This window comes from Dipodomys merriami, unplaced genomic scaffold (genome assembly GCF_024711535.1).
Source record: "Dipodomys merriami isolate MVZ:Mamm:240054 unplaced genomic scaffold, mDipMer1.0.p SCAF_45, whole genome shotgun sequence".
In the NCBI taxonomy this organism is placed as follows: Eukaryota; Metazoa; Chordata; class Mammalia; order Rodentia; family Heteromyidae; genus Dipodomys; species Dipodomys merriami.
The window spans coordinates 10256086-10279127 of NW_027206013.1; the positions used below are offsets into that span (position 1 = coordinate 10256086).

The following is a 23042-nucleotide window of genomic DNA, read 5'->3' on the forward strand; positions in this document are numbered from 1 at the left end:
GGGCCAGCTGGCTGCTGTCCACAGCTGCTGTTTACTTTTCTAGGTCTTCACAGAGCTAAGGCCTAGGAAAGTTTCTTCCTGCGCACTTTGAAGGATTCACAGGGAGGAAAAGTGGCGGCGTGGCCAGCAGCTGAGGACAGGAAGGCACCGGTGTGTCCACGGGTGACATGACCTATGACCTTTGCATGCTGACACCTGTGCCCCCTGTGCAGTGAGGGGGGAAGGGTGGGCAGAAGCAGGGGTGCGCTGTGAGCCGATAGCTCAAGGACAGGCATGGAAGACTTATTTTTACAGTTCAGCAAACTTGTTTAATCTGCTCAAATTTTTCCATTAAAAAACAGTTAAGTGGCTAGGCGTGGAGGCTCACGCCTGCTGGGCTATCACAGGACCAATACAAGTTTGAGGCTAGCCTGGACCACACAGTGAGACTATCTTAAAAAATAAATACAACTAAAATTTAGGTTAAGAGTGTAGGCTGGGTTGAGTATGGTGGCTCACGCCTGTAGTCCCAGCTCCTCAGGAAGCAGAGGTAGGAAGATTGCAGTCTGAAGGTCAGCCAGGGCAAAGTGGGAGAACTTCTCAGAAAAACATATGAAAAGCAGAAGAACTAAGGTCATAGAGGTAGAAAGACGCTCTTGCTAGCAAGGCCTTGAGTTCAAACCCCAACACTGGCAAAAAAAAAAAAGTAAGCTCAGGATGGAGTGCTTGCGTAGCTCGGCCCTGGGTCTCGGCCCTGGGTCCCCGCTCGGCACTGCACATCACAGGAAACCTGACGGCTGTGCAGGTAAGGAAGCCGATTCCCACTACACGGCCGTCTCTATAAACATGGCCCCGCTGTGCGGCCGGCGCTGCCTGAGAGCCACACACACTCCATAGAAGACGGCGGGGAGAGCGGGCGCCGGCACTGCTGGAGAGCTGTGCAGAGAGGAAGACAGCTGACTGCTGAAATGACTTAAATCACACACACAGAGTGACTTAGAAAAGTTCTATTTACACAGCGAGGTGGGCAGAGCAGAGACCCCACCCCAGGACCGCTGGCATGGCTTTGGATGAACAGGGGGAAGCGGGGGGGGGGGGGGGGGGCCTGTGAACTCGCCGCTGAGCTGAGAAGACGGTCCCCAGAAGCGGGACGCAGAATTCCCACAGAAAACAATCGCTACAAGGACTTAGCTTTCGGAGACACAACAGGTTGCCTGTCCTTGACAAATACAGAACAGAAACTCCCCCCGGCCCCTGGGACCGAACACCAGCCAACGTGTGTGACGTCACCGGAGCAGGTCATGGCAGCGCGGTGCTGATGACGGCTGAGGGCACACAGCCCCGGGCGGTGACAGGCCAGCACCGGCCGGGGCGGCGGAAGCACCGGGGCGAGGGTCTCCAGAGCCATGTTCCCGTGTCCCTTCTGCTCTTGATCCGTGCCCAGCACGTGGGCCGGCCCTCAATGTGAGGGAGCACTCCAGTGTCCGCGTGGAGCACGTGCTCCCGTTCTGCTCAGCAGGGTCTGGGCGCAAGCGCCGTGCTCGGCCCTCTGACCCGGGTGCCGGCACGATTAAGGCATTTCCAGTCTCAGAGTCCCGCTCACTTTCTCAGAAACAACTTGGCAAAGTCGGCATTGGACATCTTGGGCGTCTCGGAGGCGGAGGCGGAGGCGGGGGCGGGGGCGCTGGGGCGCGGGGCCGGGCCGTTCTCCGCTGGAGGGGCCGCCGCGCTCGGGCGCTGCAGGGCGCGAGGCAGCAGAGCCAGCTGAGTCCTCCCCTTCCCGCGCCTGGAAAGCAAACACAGCGCACCCTGCTCACGCCAGGCTCCTGGCCCGAGCTCACCGAAAACAACCCAGACTTCTAAGAGCTGGCGTAGCTGAGGGCTCACGCCCATAATCCTACCTACTCAGGAGACTGAGACCGGAGGATCGCAGTTCAAAGTCATCCTGGGCAGGAAAGTCCATGAGACTCTTAGCTCCTATAAACTATCAAAAAGCTAGAAATGGAACTATGTATGGTTCAAGTGGTAGAGCACAAGCCTTGTGCAAAAAACCTCAGCACCAGTGCCCCCAGGCCCCGAAGTCAAGCAGAAAGGCGGGGAGGGGGAAAGTGGGTGTGTGGCTCAAGTGTTGAGCAGCTGCCTAGTATGTGCAAGGAATTGGCTTCAATCCCCACCACCCCGAGAATAAAGAGTATAATAAAGAGTATATGGGTTGGGAAGGTGGCTAGTGGTAGAGTGCTTGCCTAGCATGCATGAAGCCCTGGGTTCAATTCCTCAGTACCGTATAAACAGAAAAAGCCAGAAGTGGCACTGTGGCTCAAGTGGTAGAGTGCTAGCCTTGAGCAAAAGTAGCTCAGGGACAGTGCCCAGGCCAAGTTCAAGCCCCAGGGTTAGCAAAAATAAAAAAAAAGTATATGTATTATACATATCTACCTATGCTTTATATTATATACATGTATATGTATTACGTGTACATATAGTATATGTATTTGTATGTGCACACATAGTTTGTGGACACTTGGATGTATACGTATAGATAAAGTATAGTATGTATGTCTCAGGAACAATAAGCCTTAACCACCAGTCGCGCTCTGATTCTGCGCCACTCTCCCCGTCCTGGCCAGGCCTGAGTAGTCACGCAGGCAGGCAGGCAGGCCTGTCCTCCCTCAGCTTCTGCCAAGGCCAGGCCGCTTTGCCATCGGTCCCCATCAACTGTGGCGGGGCAAGCTCCAGCCAAAGCACCCAGGGCGATGACAATAATCACTGCGTAACAAGGTGTGACTTTAGGGAACTGGTGGGTACAGGGGTGACCACTCCCTGGCCCCAGTGACCTAGGGGGACCTAACGGAGAGCAGGCCTGGCCCCCGTCCTAACTCTGCCCCACCCATCTGCAACTTACGCTCCGTAGATCTGCCTCAGCACCGTGGGGCCGTGGGACGCCTTCCCCGCCTCCGGCTTCTCTGGAACTTTCCTCTGAGGGGGGTTGCTGATGGCCACCTTGATGGTGTTCTCTCGGATGGTCATGCCATTCATCTTCATGACCGCCTGGGACGCCTGGGACTCGTTCTCATACTCCACATAGGCCAGGCCCTGAGAGGCGAGGGCAGACCCGCTCAGATGCCGCAGCCCGACGCCACACAGGCCGGGCCTCAACCACACTGAGAACAATGCCGCTCCAAGTGACGGCAAGGCTCTAAGCGGACAGAGGGTGAGGGGGGAAAGAGGTGGTGGGGGAGGCCCAGCCAGGAGGAGGCTGGGCCCGGCCTGCTGGAGGCATCCCGGGGGCCCCAGGTCCCACCGTGGGACCCGGGCTCCTGTGTGGAGCCAGGTCAGATGACCCCGTCCAACAGGCCATGGGGGCCACCCCAGCGCTACCCAGCCCTGAGACCCTGTAGACAGGGACGTGGAGCGTGCCCATGCTGACCTTGGGCTTGCCGGCCCGGTTGGTGACCAGCCTGAGGTCCTTCACAGCGCCGTGCTCCTTGCAGATGTCTGCCAGCTCCTCCTTGGTGCAGGAGAAGGGCAGGCCCGAGATGAAGAGCTTGTGCTTCTCCAGGGCGGTGCTGTACCTGAACACCTGCAGGGGGCAGTACGGAGGTGTGGGGCTCAGAGGCACCAGTGACTTGCCAACCCAGCCCTGCACGCGGCCCCGGGGCCCAGGAGAGCCTCCCAGCCTCCACCAGCCACGTCAATCCAAGTGCAAATTCAGGGCAGGCTGGGCTGTCCCTTGGTCGCCGGTATGTGACGTTAGTCCCGAGTGTGATCACCCCCGTGGCCTCCAGGAAAGGCAAGCTTCCTCCACACACCTACCTTAAAGTCGGGGTGCTTGCTCTTGTCCACGCAAGGGGACACAAACATGGGCCTCCCATCCACGCTGGTGCGGTCCAGCCGCAGGGCCTGCAGGGCGGCCGTCTCGTCGGGAAACTCCACGTAGCAGTACCCGCGGAAGTCCCCACGGTTGCTGAAGACGGGGCGCACCTCCACCACCTCCCCGCACGCCTCGAAGAGCGGCCTGAGCCTGGCAGCCGGCTCGTCCAGGGAGTAGGGCAGGTTGCTGACGAACACCGTGACGCTGTCCTTGCTGCTGTCATGGGCCACCCTGGGCAGGTCACGCCGCGCAGCGACCGCCTTCTCCTTCTGCTTCGCTGGAGGACCCACGTCTCCGGCCGCCCATTTCCCCGACGTCCCTGCTTCTCCTTCCGCACCCGGCGGCACGCTGTCCTCCACCCTCCGGCGCTTGGGGGGCTGCTCGGCTCCACCTGGAAAGAAGCAGCAAGTGAGGTGTGAGTGCTCACGGCGGCTCAGGCCCGCCCTGCACACACGGGACAGCACGGGCTCTGCCCTCTCTTGCGGCCCGCCTCACCTGTCCCACGACTTCCTGTGTGCGGAGGGGCCACAGGAAGGGAAGTGGTAGCTCAGACCTGCACTGTCCGTCCACTCAACCATGGAAAAGGTCAGAGGGCCCCAAACGTGGACGGACATAGCACAGGATCCATCTCCCACAGCCCTACAGTGGCCCCCGCCAGCCAGGGCGGGGGACAGGCCCCATGGAGTCGGTCTGTTTACTACAACACTCAATACTATCCCGAGACCAAGAATCTCAACCCGCACTTCTCCAGCCTGCCTCCCGAAGCTTCCACCAGTGGCAGCATCCTGCAGAGCGCCGCCCCTCCGTCCCCATCTAGTTGAAGCCCTCCGGCTGCACCAAGAGTCCAGGACCAGGCCCAGCTGGCCCGTGTCCCCCTCCAGCCACCTCCCCGCTGCCCCGTCCCTCTGCTGGGCAGCTGAGCGCACATCCGACTCTGCTGCTCACAGAACATGCTAGGCGGCCCTCCTGTGCCTGCATGGGCCACTAATACCTGGGCTGCGTCACCCAGCAAAATCAGGGGGTCCCTTTCCCAAGTGTCCAGCCAAAAGATGACTCAAGCCACGGGACAGGGACATATGCCACTCAGTCCTGGCCTGGACCCTTGTGTGAGGGACACTCCCGGGACGATGGCACCTGGCGGGCAGGGCCTGGGGACGAAGGGCAGGATGGCTGTGACTGCAGCCAACAGAGATGGCATGAGGCTGGCTAACTCTTCAGGGAAGGAAACACTGCACTGCCTTTGCGTCTTTTCCGCAAGTCTGAAATGTCTGCAGATAAAACAAACCCAGGGGGTTTTCACCTTCCTCCTCGCCGTCCCACTGGTCCTCGGCCTCCTCCTCTCCCGCCTTGCGCTTGTCGGCGCCGCGGGTCTTTTTCTTCTTCAGTGCCCTCTTCTCAGCCCGCATCTTCTTCCGTTGTTCCGCCTTCTCTTCCTCCTGCTGTGCGAGGCTGGCCTCCTTTTCCGCAGCCTGGAGAGCGGCCCAGAAAACCAACTTAGGATGACGAGAGAGGGGGAGGGGAGGCGGACAGAAAGGACAAGGAGGGGCCCCAGCACCGCCGGGGCCTCACTCAAGTCTACGGGAGCTTTACTGTCAGCCATCACTGCAGCAGGACAAGAATCGTCCGTCTACAAAACCGGGGCGCTTCTAAGACAGCCTGGGTGTTCATGTTCTACTCCTTTTTACTCTTTTCCATCTGCTCTAGGAAATTTTAGGACCAGAATCCAACCCCCCGCCCCATCCATGAAAAAAGTTGTCAACAGAGCCAAAGTTCTAAACTAAAAAGATGGCTCAAGTGTCAATATTACTCTAGTATTTCCTAAGTAATACGCTGAGTCAAACACTTTTTATGAAAACCTAAAAAAGGTCCTGGGGAGAAACAGCATCCCGTGTGGCCAGGAGAGGGCGCTGCACCAACATCCTACCTTCATCCTTTGCTCAGTGACCCGGGCTAAGCGAGTCTCAGTCTTCTGGACAGCCGTGTCCCAATCTTCTAAAGTACCTGGACAGGAAAGGGGCAAACCGGTCTCACCGCAGTCTTTGAGGAGTGACATTTCACCATCTGCCACACATCCAGGAGACTGCTCCTTGGGGTAGCAAGTGCAGGGTCGGCGCCTCACTTTAAGGAAATGAACTCATGCAGGCAGGCTTGAAGTTGGGAATCAGGAAGGCCTGGGGGGGGGGGGGGGGGGGCGTCCTCTCAGGGGCCAGAGAGGAAGAGTGGCAAGAAGCTGATGTGAAGAGCTCAGGGTGCGCCATGCGGGGAGGCGCTCGTGTTACACTGAGCCCCCGGGCTGGGCACAAGCTGGGCAAGAATGGGGGACGGGGCGGGTGTGTGGGAACTGAGGTCTTTGTGGGGCTCCACCCACCAAGGGACACCATCAGCACTGTGTGGAGACCTGTTGGGGGTCAGGTGTGGCTGATGGGAGGGAGGGGTGGTGCTCAGTCCTCTCAGGAGGCCGGTGCAGGGCATCATGGGAAAGCTCCCTGGCCGGGGCTCACACCAGGCGCCTCTGAGGGCGGTGGCCATGGCCGCCATCTGACCTACTTGCACCCAGCCGCCGTCAATGGGGTTCAGGGCCGCACCTTCCGTCCTCTCCATGGTGAGCAGCACATCGCAGACGTGCTCCGGGTAGTCGCTGGTGCACTGGACGGCGCGATGCAGCGCCTTGCGGCAGTGCTGCGTGTCACCGTGCGCCCTGGGGAGGAGAACAAGCGTCTCGGTCACCGGTGCACAAAGCACAGGCACAGCAGGGGAGGGGCCTTCCCTGGAGCTGAGGAGCCCCGGCCGTCACAACCACCCGTGGGGTCTCCTTGCTCCGTGAGCCTCGGCAGCCGCACAGGCCGCGCTGTCCCTGGGCCTGGCAGCGGCTTGGAAATCAGGCCTGGTCAGCAGCAAATGCCAGCTTCAGTTTCAAAGCCGGAAGCAGGTTCTGTGACACACAGCAGGGCACTGCCCGCCAACTCCACAGAACCAGAAGGCCCGGAAGAGATGCTGTGTGGTGTGCAAGAGGAAAGCTACGAGGCCAGGAGGGGGTCAGCATTCACTCCAGGGACAGAGCCTATGTCCCTGTCCCCACACGCTGCTCACCGCAACACCACGCACACACACACCACACACACACACACATACAACTCAGTTTTTAAGGTTAGTAACATGTATGTTATAATTGTTTGTTTTCTTTTGTTGGTCGTGGGGCTTGAACTCTAGTCCTGGGCACTGACCAGGCACTGACTGGGCACTTCAGCTCAAGGCAAGCAAGCCCTCTGCCACTTGAGCCACAGAGCCACTTCTGGCTCTCTGGTGGTTAACTGGACATGAGTCTTACAGACTTTCCTTTCTGGGCTGGCTTTGAACCACGATCCTCAGCTCTTAGCCTCCTGAGTAGCTAGGATTACAGGCATGAGTCACCAGCATCTGGCTTCTAATTGCATTTTTATTTTCTAGATTTTAGCATCAAAAAGTCTCAAGCCACAGATTAGCAATAATTAAGTATGGGTCAGGGGTTTCAAGTAAAGTTTTCTTCTCTTTGCTTTTGAGTATTTTCTAATTTCTTGCAAAAGCAAATACAGAAGAAAAAAAAACATCTACAACAAGTCTAACAAAAAAAAAAACTCATGTCCAAAAATAAGAGCCCAGGCATAAAATCCTGTCCGGTCCTGTAGCCTGGTGCAATTATGAGCAATGGAGGGAGGGAGGGAGGAGCGGGAGGGAGGAGCAGTGCCCACCCCCCCACCCCGGGCCACCTACCTTTCCAGGTTATAATATTCAAGCCACATGTTGGCGTATTTGGCGTTTCCTTTGGTCATGATGCTGTCCCAGAGTTCCCGAGCTTTCTGCATATTATTGCAAAGTCGAGCCTAAAATGGATTGGCAAGCTCTATAAGGACCAGACCAGAACCTTCTGACATGGTACCAAGCACAAAACCCGCTTCACAGACACGCACTCAATGCCCTCCATCAGATCAGCCAAGTCCCGGGACATCAGCAGGTGCGCCTTCAGGGCTGGGGGTGTGGCGCAGTGGCAGAACCCCCGAATGTGGGCAAGGCCTGATCCCCGCAATGCTGGGAGGGAAGCCAGAGGTCTGCCTGTGTCTGTGAACAAGGAGCAGCCCGGGTTCATGCATCCTGTTTTTTTTTATCAAGCTTAACTACTACTGTTTGATTTGAGAGCACTGCAGAGAGACAGTATCAGTGTGACTTGGGCAAGTGATGCTTCCAAACCACCCTGAGCCTCAGTTTCCTCATCCTACAGCCGCTTTGAGCCGCGATCCTCAGATCTCAGCCTCCTGAGTAGCACGAAGAGCACTTACCTCAATCCTAGCCCAGTTCTGCATGACCACGCAGCTAGGATCTCCGTTCTCATTAAACCCTTCAGGAACAGGATGATAAAAATTAGAAAAAAATGGAGGCCACTTTGCCCTTGGCTGTAAAGTTTCACCAACCAAGGCCAGGCCAGACTTACTCTCTTCCACCTCCTGCTGCAGATATTCCAAAGCACGGGCAAATGTGGCACGCAGCTCTTCCAGTTCCTTGCTAGAGTCTGTCAGAAACACACAGGAGACTTTACAAAGTTGCACAGCCTTGAATCCCACACTAAAAGGGCCTGAAGACCCACTGGGAGCTCAGTGTAGTGTGGAAGTCACAGCCCTGTCTCATGCACAGAGGTGAGGGGAGGGAACAGCTGGACAGCAAGGGACAGAGATGAATGTGAGCACAGGGATGCCAGAGCACACAGCAGGGGAGTGGCAAGCAGCAGAATGGCTGAAGGCCTCCTGCACGAAGCAGCAGAGTGTGCAGACACCAGCTAGCGTTTGGCTGGCTGGCTTTCAGGGGAGGGGAGGGGAGGCAATCTTGCAGATATTCAGAGATCTAAAGAAACCAACAGTCTTATTTATAAGCAGGGCAGAAGAAGAAGAGGTGAGGCCAGAGAAATTGGCAGAGGTAGTACTGAATATCCAATGTGAGGGCAGCATCCCTTCCCCACAGCTGGACTTGGGAAAGCTAGACACTTCATGGGGAGATGGGGCTGTGAAGGGGGTTGTGACATCTGGGGAAGTGGGACATCACAGGCCCCTCAGTACCTTGTTTGAAGTCAACCCGCCTCCGCAGGTAATCTAGGTAGGTCTGCCAAATCTCCACGTAGTCTGTGGCCTGGATGAAGCCAGCACTCAAAGCTTTCTCAAAGGTTGCTGGAGTTTGGAGAAAAAGTCAGGACTCACTGCCATTCAAAGAGAAGCTCCTATAGTTACCAAACTCTGCAACTACAAAGCCCTACAGGACTTTAGTAAAATGGTCATAATAATGATAATAATAAATGCACCTGGGTTGGATCCCCAGCACCACACAAGTAATGACTGTAATATAACAGCAATAGGGCGCAACAGGTGGAATAACAAGAGCAAAGCATCTAAAAACTAAGTTCCCTGTTCTAGAGATCACACTGTGCATTACACACATATGCTGCAGTAAGGGTCCATTTCAAATCAATCTAGAGAAAAGACCCCAACTTCGAAAGTCACAATGAGAATCAAAATGTGACAAACTCCAGAAAACCAATTCTAAGCTTTAATCTACCATAAAGAGCCCTCTTTATCTGTCCCTCAGCTCTTCAGCTCAAGGCTAGTGCTTTACCACTTGAGCCACAGCGCCACTTCTGGCTTTTTTTTTTCCCTGCTTATGTGGTGCTGAGGAATCAAACCCAGGGCCTCATGCATGCAAGGCAAGCGTTCTACCACTGAGCCCCCTTCCCAGCCCCCTTTATCTTTAGTACTCAATATTCCAAATAAAAACTGGGTAATGTTGGTTACTGACTTCAATACAGTTCTGTCTCTCACTTAGAAGCAGATGAGCACAGGAGTGCACACCTGGAGTTCCAGCACTTGGGAAGCTGAGTCAGCTGCGCAACTGTGTCTCCCCCCCACCCCCACCCAAAAAAAAAAGCAGTTTAGACATTTTCCCACAAAAACATTCACACCAGAAATGTCTTGATGGTCAACTCCATGTCTCTCCATGGCCAAGAGGTACCGAGCCCACAGGGCAGCTGTCCAGGGGCAGTTTCTAACAGCGCGGCTGTGCACAGACAAAACCACGTCCTTCACTTTCAGCTGCCGGTCCTACGATACATAATTCCAGGGGAGAAGATAAAACTTCACTGGTAAGACATCCGCATCAACGAGACATTGCCAGCAAAACCAGCTAAAGGAAATTTCCCCTTAAAATGTCTCTGGTGATCTAGTTTCTTTAAGGAAGAAATGGCCAAGGGGTGGAGGAGAGATGGGGGGGCGGGCCCTCAGGTTAAAACCATCCTGATTAAAAAAGCCAGCCCTTGTGTGGGTCCTATTGCAGGTGTCTTTCCACAAATGTAGATCTCTCACACATCCACACTGAAATTGCACAGTACAATACGCCTTCTGCATTTTGCTCTAAAATAACAGGCAGGAAGGACTGACATGGATATCAGCAAGAGCAGACTAAAGCCAAACACCGCTCTTCAGCGTAGAAGAGGAGGCTCTACTTTATCTGCCTGCTTTTGTATGTTTACTGTGCTTAAAAATAACAACAACAACAACAAAAAGAATCTGTGATAAAGGCCTTGACTATAAGTCTATAAGCAAAATGTTTGTAGAGTTAGCAATCAATTTAAAATAACTTCAAATCAGAAGAAAACCCCAAGCAAGTTGGCAAAGAGGAGAAAAAGAGGCTGGAAGAAAAAGGAGGAGAGACAGAAGGGCATTCTAAGGGATGTCCTTTAAAGAGATTCTAAGTTGGCAAGACCAAAATAAAAGCAGAGCAGTCATCTTACTAGGTACTGACTGTAACGGATCCATAAGTCTGGGACAAGGCAGTTTTCAACCAGGGCGCGCTCAAAGATCAACTGGATGCGAGCAGGGTCACCAGTTTTCATCTCAAAGTCAATGTACGATTGGTACTCTGCCAGCCTCGGGGCTTCTGCTTGCAACTGGAGCATAGAACAAGTGCACTCAAGTTAAGCTGAGTTACCTGATACTGTCAGAGCACAAGCATCTTCAAATCAAGTGAAGGTTGGCGAGAGGTGTGGACCCAAGATCGGCATCACCAAATCCCCGCTCATACTACAACATGGCAGGCACAGCGTTCTCTGATGAGCGCGCTTTGCCTAACTTACAGTAACTGTAACCCCTCTTTGTACATTACCTTTGTGATAGCAATTTAAAAATAAAAATAAAGAAGGCAAACCATCAACTTGGGAGGGGAGGGGGCTGTCACATACAACCAAAAATAAGATTAAAACTCAGGACTCCCAAGAAGCAATTAGAAAAGAGACAAAAAACTTTTTTGGGGGTTGATCGTGGGGCTTGAACTCTGGGCCTGGGCGCTGTCCCTGCACTCTTCAACTCAAGGCGAGTGCTCTATGGCTTGAGCCACAGCACCACTTCTGGTTTTCTAGTCGTTTATTGGCAATAAGTTCAAGGACTTTCCCGCCAGGGCTGGCTTTGAACGGCAATCCTCAGATCTCAGCCTCCTGAGTAGCTAGGATTACAGGCGTGAGCCACCAGCGCCCGGCTAAGAGACAAAAAACTTTTATTACTTTTATAGACTAAGATTTCAGCAAGCACATCACACACACACACACACACACACATACACACACACACACACAAAAGCAATCCAACTGAACAGCTGTTCAGCCTCACTAGTAATAAAGAATACCCAAATTAAAACTAGCATCTCCAACTCATCACACTGGCTAAAATTCACGTCTGTCGATAGCAGACGGGCGCGTCCTGGCCTGGCCACATTCAGCAATGCTCAGAGCTCCACCACTCCCCAGCAAGGCTGTGCATGTCCATCTGTCTATCCAACCCCAGGAAGACAATGCTACTTGTCAACAGGAGTAAAACTAAACCCATGAGTCTATTATGTAAAAGCTCAGCATCGAGCAAAATGGAACCATACGTCAACCGAGGCTAGCTCATAGTTGTGAAACTACAAAGAAAAGCCAGGGAAGAGGCATCCCAGGTACTGGCAGTATTCTGTTTCTTAAGCTGGGGGGCAGGTGCAAGGATGTGCATTCATTTATTATTAGGAAGCACAGAATACTGTATTACATGTTTACACAGTCTGCACATTCACAGTACAACAAGCTTGCTGGAGGAGAGAAGTTTCTAGAAAGCAGCACACTCACCAGGGCTTCCTCATAGGGCTTGTATTTCTCCAGCTGCTGCAACGCTTTGTTATAGCTCTGGATCACTGACTCCGGAATGGGGTCTTCTGACCACTCTTCATACTCGGCAAACGTGGCTTCCATATCTGTTGAAAGACAGATGTGGCCCCTGTGGATCTGGCCATTGGGTTTTAACCAACCCAACATGGAAGCAGGGCCTCTGAGCTGCCAGCCCCTCCCATACCTGTGGTATGGCAGCTCTTACTAACCACATTCTGAGTTCTTCTGCCCAGCCTGACCTGGCCTTAGAACTCGTCCATAAACAAATACAGCACACCAGGCCCAAAGAGACCAGGTGCTTCAAGCTAGGTCCGAATGCCTCACATTGGGGCCTTCCTAAGACTCTATCACTCTGCCAGGTGGGCTGCTGTGTGATCCTCACTGTGCAGCTGAGGACGTGGGCGTTGAGGGGGTTCCCGTGCAGAGCGTCTCATCTGGGCATGGGAGGGGGCCCCACGGCGCAGCTCTGGACTCTGCTGCCAGAATTGCTGTCACCCAGCAAGTCCCACACAGCCACTTCCCCGTAACTCCCCATGAACTCACATCCAAACAAGCCATGACGACTATGGACAAACCAGGACCATGCCCTGGGGACACTCACACAGGACGCCTGGCAAGCAACTGTGCTTTCCAACTCCATCACCCACATAGGACAGACATGCATATATGAGAAACCCCACTGTATGGCCTACAGATATCTAACAACCAAACTCCTGTTCCACAGCATCCCTATTTCTCCTTACTGAGACCCTGGCTTCCCCTTTCCAACTATGTCTTAAAGTAGGAAAAGGACTCGAATGGGAGCCAGGCGTGGGGCTGTGGAGCCACCTGCCTGCCTGCCCTGCAGTGCTCTTGCGCATGAACAGCTGAAGGCTAATTCTTCCTAAGGACCCAATGGCACGGCCCAATGAGAGCACCAGCCCCACCCGCCGCACAGGACGCTGGACACGGACCTGCGCTGGCACGGTTCAGAGCCACAAAGGGCCACTACTGACCCATCTGTCTCTTACCATAGAGCGGGATCGCCAACTGTCGCCGGAAGAGACTGTGCACTTTCTCAAGCTGTGAATCAAAGGTTTGTTCCCGGTCAGAAGGGAAAAGGAAGCCAGCTATGGGCTAAAGAAGCAAATCAGTAGTAAATGACAAACTTTGGTTCTTTCTACTTCAGCAAAAGCTGAACTAATTTTCAACTCAACCAAAAAAAAGAAGAAAACAATAGCCATACATCATGTGGGAGGGAGGTATCCTGACAGATGCTGGAGGACACTGAAAGGAACGCCACCCGTGACCTGAGGGTTCCTGACAGGGAGCAGCAGAGTGAAAAACACACAGAAGCCACAGCAGCATGCAGCAGGATGTGAAGCACTCTCTGCTGGCTTGGGGGGAAGGAAGAGGGGTGCTATGGAAGGAGAAAGCCCCCCTGCAGGAGCAGGGAGTGGGGAGCAGCTGGGGGGCTCAGCGACTTCCAAGTGAAGAATGGCGTAAGTGGCAGCAAATGCAATGTGTGAGGCAGCTGATACAGGGCAGACACCTGGGACCTCAGCGCTCCGGAGTTCCAAGACAGCTTGGACTACAAAGGGAGATCTTGTCTCAAAAAACAAAAAGCAACAACAAACAGGTTTAAGGGAGTCCACCCTGGGGTTACAAAGGTTGGACAGAGGTCCTAGCTCTGATACGGCTATCCAGGTTCACTGAAGGCTCTACAGTCTTCTGGACAGAGATGTGATCAAGAAGCTACAGGCAGCTGGGTGCTAGTGCCCATGCCTGTAATCCCAACTACTCAGGTGAGGTCTGTGGTCTGAAGCTAGCCCAGGCAGGAAACTGTCAGACTTAACTCCAATTAACCATACCATCACCACCACCCCCAAAAGAAAGACCAGATATAGAGCTGTGGCTCAAGTTGGTAGAGTACCAGCCTTAAGCAAAAGAGCTCAGAGAATGAGCCCAGGCCCTGTGTTCAAGCCCCAGAACTTGCAAAAAAGAAAAAAAAAAGCAGCAGTACTAACGTCACTGGAATGGCTGTGGGTGAACTGTGTAATTTCTCAGGCTTTACAATCTGTGTGCCTCCCTTGGGGAAGGGAGCCAGGGCAAACATGCCCTTCACAGCTGCTCCACACCTCTCAGCCGGGTGCTGGTCTCACTGCACTTTTTTTTTTTTTAACCTGAGGCACTTTGAATATAAGCCACAGCACAGGAGATCCAAAATGGAATTTTTTTCATGGGTGATTTTGGATTTATGAGCATTTTGGATATCAATTTTCAGACTAGGAATGCTCACTCTATAATGAAATAGTAAAGGGATCCTCTGTGTACCAATGCACACTGAACATTTGTACACTGACTAGGAAGAGGACAGATCGGTAAAATTCTACACATCTCATACACAAACACATGCACTCACACATAAAGAAACATGTGTGCACCTGTATCCACTCATGTACCTATATCTATGTGCACACCTACAGGCACACAAGGCAGGAGTGTTTTAAAACAGCAGAAAAAAGGCCACCCTCTACTCTAAAGGCAAAGATTTCCTTCTTGCTACTCCATGGAGATCACTGATTGTATTTATTTACTGGCCATCCTCTAATGGACTATCCAGTTAGCTAAGCTAACCCAAGACCCATCTTGGTCATCTGTTTCAAAATAGCACTTCCAGACACTACCACGATAGCCCCTCAGCACACAGACGCGGGCTTGGAGGCAGAGGCCTGGCACTTACCCGAGCAGCTTCCACGATGGCGCTTTCAAACTCTCGATAAGCCTCCCAGATGGCCAGCCCCTTGGTCATGTGCAAACCAACGGACGACAGAGCTCTTTCAAACACAGAGCGAACTTTCTCAAGGCCGCCTTTCTGACCAATGCCACCGACTGAGTACTGGCCATACTCCAGCCAAATGTTAGGACCTAAGAATGAGCAGCACTGTGTAAGTTCTAGACATAACGTAGTACCCAAAAGAGCATCATCAGCCAGCTACCCAATTGGTTATATTAACGCACTACAGCCAAGTATGTTTATTCTTATACGGGCAGGTCCCTCATGCCTGTAATCCCTCCTACCCAGAGAGCAGGGCCAGCGAGGGCTGCAGAGAAGGGGTCAAATCACACAAAAGGTGCGCGTGAGCCCCACCCCAGCCGGTCAGCTGGCTAGCCGGGGCTTATTTTGTCCTGTATTATAAGATATGAGGTAGAGAAACTAGATGAAAGAAGAACTTCTCTGTGCTATTTTTGAAACTTCCTATGAAACTACAATCATTCCCAGACCTCTCCTTTGAGAGGTCTCCATTGAGCAGAGACTGAAAACCTCGGAAAGCCGAACTTCAATCATTCTAACTACAAGGCTAAGGCTCTGCTTTCTGAGACTGGCGAAGATGAGGCAGTGAGCGCCCGGCCTGGGCTGGCGTCTTAGAACTCACAGATGTAGTCCTGCACGGCTCTCTCGAACAGCTGGTACACGTGCTCGCGGTCCTGGCCATCCGCTGCCATGCTGACTTCATCCTGCAGCCACTCCAGCCAGAGCTCTAGGAGACGGGGGCGCCTGCATCACACCGCCCTCCCCAAAGGGCAGCGGAGGGTGGGCCTACCACACACAGCCTGGCACCAACACCTCGTCCATTGCTGCACAACCTCCACCCAGACACACAAACAAGCACACAGGCTTATGCTTCCACGTAGCATGAAATCGCTGAAACCCCACAGCCCACACCTGTGCCGCACTGAGTTTTTGCACAGTTTACCCCGTGCATCTGCACATCTATCTGCACATTCAACCTTTACCTGCAAGCTACCTTAAGGGCTGCAAGCGATCGCTAACACCGCCAGTACAGCAGGAGACAGAATCCGTCTAAGGCATTGCTACCTGCAGCAGGTACTAGGTGTGTGCACTAGAGCACTCAACCTGCTCTGTCATAACTACAAGGCAAGACTACTGTCATCCTCACATTACTCAAGGACAACTGAGTAAGACTGCAGCCATGAAGAGCTGAAGGTCTCAGAGCTGGTAAGTGAGGGAGGAGTGAACCTGGGCAGTGCCCCTTCAGTAGCTGTGCTCTGCAGGAGAAGGGAGGGGACAGACCTACCTGGGCCCGAAGCAGGGTTTTCCACCTCCTGCTCCAGACACCACTTACGAATATTTGTGAATATTTGCCTACAGCCAGGCACAGGGGCTGTGTCCAGCAATCCCAGCTCCTTGGGAAGTGGGCACAGGGAAGGTCACTGGCAGGGCTGCCATATGCAAAAAGTTAGCAAGACCCCATCTCAACAAAAGAGCTGGGCATGGTGGCACATACCCATCATCCTAGCTACGTGGGAGGTGTAGGTGGGAGGATCTAGGCCAATTAAAGAAAAAAAAAAGCCAAAGTGGTAGTGTGCCTCAAGCAATAGAGTGCCATCCTTGAGCACAGAAAGGCTCAGGGCAGAGCCCAGGCCCTGAGTTCAAGTCCCAGGACCAGTTAAAAAAAAGAAAAGAAAAGAAAAGAAAAAAATAATAGTGAAAAGTAATTAAAGCAAAAATGGCTGGTACCTTCAAAAATAAAATAACTAGAATGTTGCCCAAGTGCAAGGATGTTCTAATAAGCAAATATGTCAAAATGACCTGGGCACACAGATACCAGGGCTGGACGAAGGGATGGAACATTTGCATTCAACTGGATAAAAGTTCAACCGTACTTACAATGCACGGGTGCTGAGTACGGACTAGGTACACACCCAGCAGGCAGGGCATCCAGTCCTCACTAACACTGAATAGAAAAACACTGCGTCACGGCATTCCATAAATACATCAGGACTGAACATGTGGCCACAAACTAGCAGGGGACAAGGTCAGCAGCTGCCTGGATGAGGGCGCTGTCCTCCTTCGGGGAGCGCCCATGGCCGGCACTAGGCAGGACCCACCCCGCCAGGCCAGGAGGGCAGCCTTACCTTCAGTCAGGGGGAAGATCTCGCTCATCTTCTGGCGGGCCGCCCTCACTTTGTCCAGCTCCCCCTCCAGCCGGAGCACCTTGATGAGGTCCACGTGGCAGTTGTAGTCGTAGACATTGATGGACAGCTGGAGGAAAGCAACCCCAGTGGAACTGTAAATGTCAGCCTCAGAGCAACAGCCCTTGTCCCCTCTGATGACAATGCACCCGCCTGCTACGAATCAGATAAACACGGTCATGCCACCACTGCCACAGAGCACAAAGTCAGCACAATGCTCCCTCTGTGTCTTTCAACTCCTGTCAGGAACCACCTGGGTCCTCTAAGTAAAGGAGAGGTTGATTCCAATAAAACAACAAAGTGTGCATCCTCAGGCACTTGGCCAGCCTTCCGAGCCTCCATTTCCTCCTCTGTATATTGAAGATATGCCTCTTTTCTAGTCCTGAAGAGCTTGTGAGCAATTAATATTTAAAACGTAACAGTACTGTAAGAACTCTTACTTTACTAAAACAAAGAATGAAAATCCCCTTTAAAGAAATAAGAATGTCAAAAGCGGTGCCTCATACCTGTAGTAATCCTAGCTACTCAGGAGGTAGAGGTAAGAGGATCACAGTCCAAAGCCCTCTCTTTTGAAAAGGCAAAAAACAAGATAGTAGCTTGGCGCAAGTGACACTTGCGCCAAGTGACAGAGTGCCTGTCTAGCAAGTCGAAGGTCCTGAGTTCAAACCCCAATACTGCAACACCTTAGTATATTGGTTTAAGGGTACATGACTATGGCCATCCTGGCAGCAACTACTATTTTGCCTACACCAAGTAACCAGGGCACACATTCCCCCGTGCCACAAGCCAGCACATTGTGCCAGCACTGACGCCTGAGCCTGGCCATGTTATCACACAACTCATTTACACAATCATGAAACCTCACCTCACACTCAAAGGATTGGGCAGTTAGGTCCACAGTAAAAGGACAAAGACATCCATGCAAGCACTGGTTATAAAGAGGGCAACACAGCCGCATTAGCATCACATACAGTGACTTCAAAGCAAAGACTAGCAGACAAAGGGAATCATGTGGTGACCACAGGGGCGATCTACCAAGAAGATGTCACCAACCACTACACCTCCCAGGACACAAAGACAATCCAGAGAGCTGAAGGAGGAGACACAGCTTGGGAGCTGTAACATCTCTCCAGCAACTACTGGACAGAAATCATCCCGAATCTAGAACCCAGTACCATCAAATAGCATGACCCACCTTGTACACACAGAACACTTCACCTAACAAGAACAGAACACGGATTTTTTTTTCAGGTGCGCATGGAGCAGGCCTTGAGACCGAATCCTAGACCATGGCACAAACCTCCATATCACAAGAAGAAATGATACCATATAGCCCACAATGGAATCCAACTGGAAAGCAATACAGTAGGAAAACCTCCAAACATTCAGAAATGAAGCAATGCACTTCCAAATAATGTACAGAGCCACAATGATGTCCCAAAGGAAATTTAAAATTACACAAAACTGAATGAAAACTACAGCAAATTGAAATCAATGGGATGCAGCAAAAACAACACAGAACAGCAAACACTGTGAGAACTAAAGCCAGCACATAAATGTACAAAAGCAAGCGAGACTCATTCCAGGCTTGCAAAACAAACCCATTATTTGAAAACCAATCACGGTAATTCACTGTAGCAGCTGCCAAAGCAGACAAGCTATAGTATCAATGATGCCAAAAATGCACCTGACAAGAGCCCTCAGCAAGGCAGGACCAGATGGGAACTATCTTAACCTGAGAACAAAAAATTAAGACCTGCAGCCAACATCTTTATAATGGGAAAAGGATTACTTCTCTCCTAAAACCAGGAACAAGACAAGAATGTCCACTCTTGACACTTTTTTCAAGAGTTCTACAAATTCTAAACCAAGAAATAAAAGATACACGGGTGTAAAGAAGAAAGAAAAATGTCCTGATTGGTAGGTGACATGACCAATAAATAGAAAAGCCCAAACAAGAAACCCTCCAAAAACAAGCGAGTTATAAGCAAAGTCACAGAACACAAGTAAACACACAAAGCAACAATTAACATGCAGACACTAAAACCACAATACCATTTACAATTATTCCAAAAAGTCAAACCCTTCAATAGAAACCCCTAAGATGTAACAGAACCCATGTGCTAAAAGTAATCAACAGATGAGAGAAATCACAGATGTTAACAACATGGAGAAAAGTTCCGTGCTCAAGGATAGAAACACTGAACAGAGCCCAAAAGTAATTCTCAGGCTGGGGATGGAAGCTGGGTGGTAGAGCACACACTCAGCCTGTGGTGTGTGATACCTGCATTCAACATCCAGCAACACCCAGAAAAAAAAAAGAAGATTAAATTCTTCTCCAGTTGATATAAAACCCCAAGCACAATCCCAACAAGCTCATTTTGCAGACAAGTTCATTCTAAAATGCAGTTGGAACAGCCCAGACTTAGAGCTGCTACTGGTCTGGAAGAAATCAATTGCTAAGAATCATTCTACTGCCACTAATACTTCCCACACAGCCACAGAGACCCACAAGGTGTGACACTGGAAGCCACCCAAACAAGCACACACAATTCTTGATAAAGATGCAAATGTACTTGAATGAAGAGTCTTTTCGGCAAAAAGACCCTAGAGTAATTAGATACTTAGCTACAGGTAAAAAATAAACTTTAGCCAGGCACTGGTGCTCATGTCTGTAATTCAACATTAAGAAGGAGGACCTTCAAGTTGGAAGCCAGCATGGGCTATACACAGTGGAAGAAGGAAGGAAGGAAGAGTGAAGGAAGAGGGAAGAAGGGAAGGAGGGAAGGAGGGCTCAATGCACCGTTAATCCTAGCAGTCAGAATTGGAAAGCTCCCAGCTGCCTTTCAAAGATGACTGGTTAAGCAGAGAATGAGCTGATAATACACTAAAGAACCAGGGAAGCACAGGGGAAAAGCACATCCCAAAAGGCAAGAGACACCTGTTAGATTCAGCGCCCAAGTTATTCCTGAACCGCAAGGTGGTTTCACATCAGAAAAGCAATCAGTGTCATGTTCCACTCTAGCAGACGAAGGAACAATGTGGTGATCTCAATGAAGAAAAGGCATTTGGTACAAATGACTGTTCATGATCTTAAATGTTTTAATTTTAAAACACACCTCAAGGGAAAAGTATCAAGTGGGACAATTTGTCGTGTGAGTTAGCCAGCCTCAAGCTGGGCACCAGTGGCTCACATTTCTAACCCTAGCTGCTCAGAGGCTGACAGCTGGAGGTCAGCTCCCCAAACCACCCGGAGATGAGCAGCAGCAGCAGCAGCCCCGGACAGGGCCAGGTCTATCTGGAAGTCCCATCAGGAGGCTTCAACAGAAGGGCAGCGAGGGGCAGGATGGAGTGGAAGAGAGGCTGAGAACATCAAACTGAAAAACCTCTAGCTAGACCCAAGACAAACAGGGTAAGGTTGTAGGCTCTCAGTTCTCTTTCATGTGCTGCGTGCCACCCGTGCAATCATCTTGAGATCCATCCCACCCCAGGGAGTGCACGTGTAGCTGAGGTAGGGCAGACAACTGGGCACCAAGATAGAACTCTGTTCTGACCCAGGCCCACCCCAGGACTCCAGCCTCCCCTTCCTTCTAGAACAGGGGATCCTGTTTCCTCTACCTCACAGAACAGTGAGCTCATCCACAAGCCCAGGCTAGCAGCCTGAAGACACGATTTCAGTTAGGGCAGGGGCACAGTCTGGCACCCCACACCATCCTGTATTTGCTGAAAAGTATTAAATGAGTATTAGCACATGCCCTGATAGAAATGGTAACCAGCAGGCTGCCCCAGACAATCAGACCAGATGAGAGGCGGGACAAACTATGCCCAATTGTCCTGTCACCCAAATGTGCTGTGGTGACCCCAACCCCTCCCCCACCTGCCTCAGAAAGTGCATAGACACACAAGAGATACAGAAGATTCTGTCAAGGGATTTTACATTTTACTTCTGTACTCTCTCCCAAGAGCTGCAGAGGCACACCAGGTGGGGGGTGGTCTGCTCCATTTTTATTCGAACCTGGGAGTGACCTTGTCCCTTCTCCTTGTTGCTAAGGAGCTCATTTTTTCTTTACAACTGGCTACCAGGGTCACTAGATAATACAAGGAAGTTAGGAAGCACTGTAACCATCAGTGAAAGGTTCCTAACTGGGGCAGCAGAGGGCGGGGCTGTCCTTTTCGGAGGCAAAGGCTGAACTGGCAACAGTTGAAGGAGGTTGGTAAAGTCGGTGGAAAGCTCCCACTCTCGGAGGAGGGAGGGTCAATTCTTTAACTCCACGGACAAAGATTTATAAACCAGGCATGACTGGCTGGTCACCAACACCACACTTAGGGGAACTTTTTTTTTTTTTTAAGAGCACATTTTAGGCTTCTGGTTCTCTGGCTTCCAAGTGACTCTGAGGCACCAGCAGGCGTCTAGAGAGAGGAAAGGAGGGAGGTCAATCTCCAATTGGGAATTCCTCCCTGATTCTTGACCAAATTCAACAGTTGGGGTAACAATAGCTCTCTTCATCCCTTCAGGACTGAGTAAAGGTGGACACGAGGACCCTGGCCATGCCTTTATAAGCACGGTCATCTCTTTATTGGTCACGGTATCCTCATAGGAATTTACCAACTTCCGACGAGGTCTCTAGATTGTTTCCACGGGAGGTTAATACCGCCGCCACCTTCAAAAAGTGCAAGCTGAGAATCCACGCTACTAGCAGGTGCCAAACACAGGGTTAGATTTACGACCTCATTCCGCAGGGATGAGGAAGCCACGGCTCAGTGAAGGTCAGAAATGTGCCCCAAGAGCGAATGAATCAGCTAGCAAACCTTTCCGTTTCTCTCTCTCTCTCTCTCCCTCAGTCTCCTTTCCTGCCACGCCATTATTTGATCAGCGTCCTTGTGCCTAACGAGGAAAACAAATCTCTTACGAATGTCAGACTTTTGTTCATTTCGACTGAAGTTCGGACAGGGTGTGCTGAAGGGTGGGAACTCTGGGGGGGGGGGGGGGAAGATCGCGGTTCGAGGCCAGCACGGGGTGGGGGGGAAAGTAGTTAGTGAGCCCCCCCCCATCTCAACAGATGCAACAGTGGGCGTGGTGAGGGTACTCTACAAATCCCAAGAGAGGCCGGGGCCAGCGGGGTCGCAGTTCGCATCCAGCCCTGAAAACCTGAGACCTGCTCTGCTACGGGAGGGGCGGACGGGGGCGCGGCCCGCGTGGGGAGCGCCCCGCCCGTGTACCCCCCCCCCGCGCCCACCTGCTCCTCGAGCCTCTCGATCTCCAGCTGGTTCTTCTCCTCCTCTTCCTCCAGCTCCCACTCCCCAGGAGAGTTCTCCCCGTCGCCATCGCTCTCGCTCACGCCTTCCTCCGGCTCGTCCCAGGCTAGCTCCAGAGTCATCAGTTCGCTTCTCTTCCTGGCCGCCTTTGCTTCGTTCACGTCCTCCTCCTCCTCCTCCTCCTCCTCCTCCTCGGCCCCGGGCCCAGCCTTAGGCTCGGCCTCGGGCTCCGCAGCGGCGGTAGCATGGGCCGCCGTCGCCATCTTGCGTCTACAGCGACTGCCAAGGGTCCTTCCCCTTCCAGCGAGGACCCGCGGACGGCAGGCTGCCCGCGGCGCGCGCCTGACCCAAAACCCGCCCCCGACGCCTGAAGGGAGGCCGGAGATCGGCTCACTGGGAAATCACCAATGTCATGCGGTCCCTAATATGTTTACATACTTCGAAAGGCCTCAGTCAGGGGGAAAAATGACTCCTTAACATAGCGTGTGTTCAGGCACAGCCTCGGACAGAAGTCGGGTCTTTGCACCGGAAGTGGAGGCCCAAAGAGGAAGTCGTGCAGTAAACGTGATGTCTGCAGGAAAGGGCTTTACGCCATCTTGGGAAGGTCAAAGTGATTCTTGGAAAATAAACGTACAGAGGCCAGCAGGGGCCTTAAGTGTGTGGTTCCGTTTCCCAGCTACCGAGCTCCCATAGACGGAGAAAAGTCCAAGTCCTTGGGGAAGGATCGAACGCTCGATTCCTGAGACGAAGCTGCTT

The 23042-nt window shown here is 52.2% G+C and overlaps 1 protein-coding gene across 2 annotated transcripts; it reads right to left on the reverse strand.

Annotated features, from left to right (window-relative positions):
* Positions 1–270: 270 nt before the first annotated feature.
* On the reverse strand, positions 271–22585 carry Sart3 (spliceosome associated factor 3, U4/U6 recycling protein). Of its 2 annotated transcripts, none has more exons than XM_069994654.1 (19): positions 22268–22585; positions 16974–17100; positions 15470–15574; positions 14776–14960; positions 13064–13169; positions 12015–12139; positions 10653–10808; positions 9825–9963; positions 8932–9039; positions 8313–8390; positions 8161–8219; positions 7598–7707; positions 6433–6545; positions 5772–5848; positions 5148–5316; positions 3790–4238; positions 3404–3556; positions 2879–3069; positions 271–1765 (listed from the first exon to the last, which is right to left on the reverse strand). In XM_069994654.1, the coding sequence occupies exons 1-19, from the start codon at positions 22547–22549 to the stop codon at positions 1579–1581; spliced, it is 2919 nt and encodes a 972-aa protein (XP_069850755.1). In that variant the 5' UTR covers positions 22550–22585; the 3' UTR covers positions 271–1578. The 2 variants fall into 2 exon arrangements, with proteins under 2 accessions (XP_069850755.1, XP_069850756.1); XM_069994655.1 differs by having other exon boundaries at positions 272–1765; positions 13064–13115.
* Positions 22586–23042: the final 457 nt, after the last annotated feature.

Coding starts and splice junctions, on each gene's coding strand:
- Sart3 (XM_069994654.1), bottom strand. CDS start 22,549: ATGGCGACGGCGGCCCATGCTACCGCCGCTGCGGAGCCCGAGGCCGAG. Junction 15,575..16,973: donor GATCTTCCCCCTGACTGAAG/GTAAGGCTGCCC, acceptor CCCGTCTCCTAG/AGCTCTGGCTGGAGTGGCTG. Junction 7,708..8,160: donor AGAACTGGGCTAGGATTGAG/GTAAGTGCTCTT, acceptor AATCCATTTTAG/GCTCGACTTTGCAATAATAT.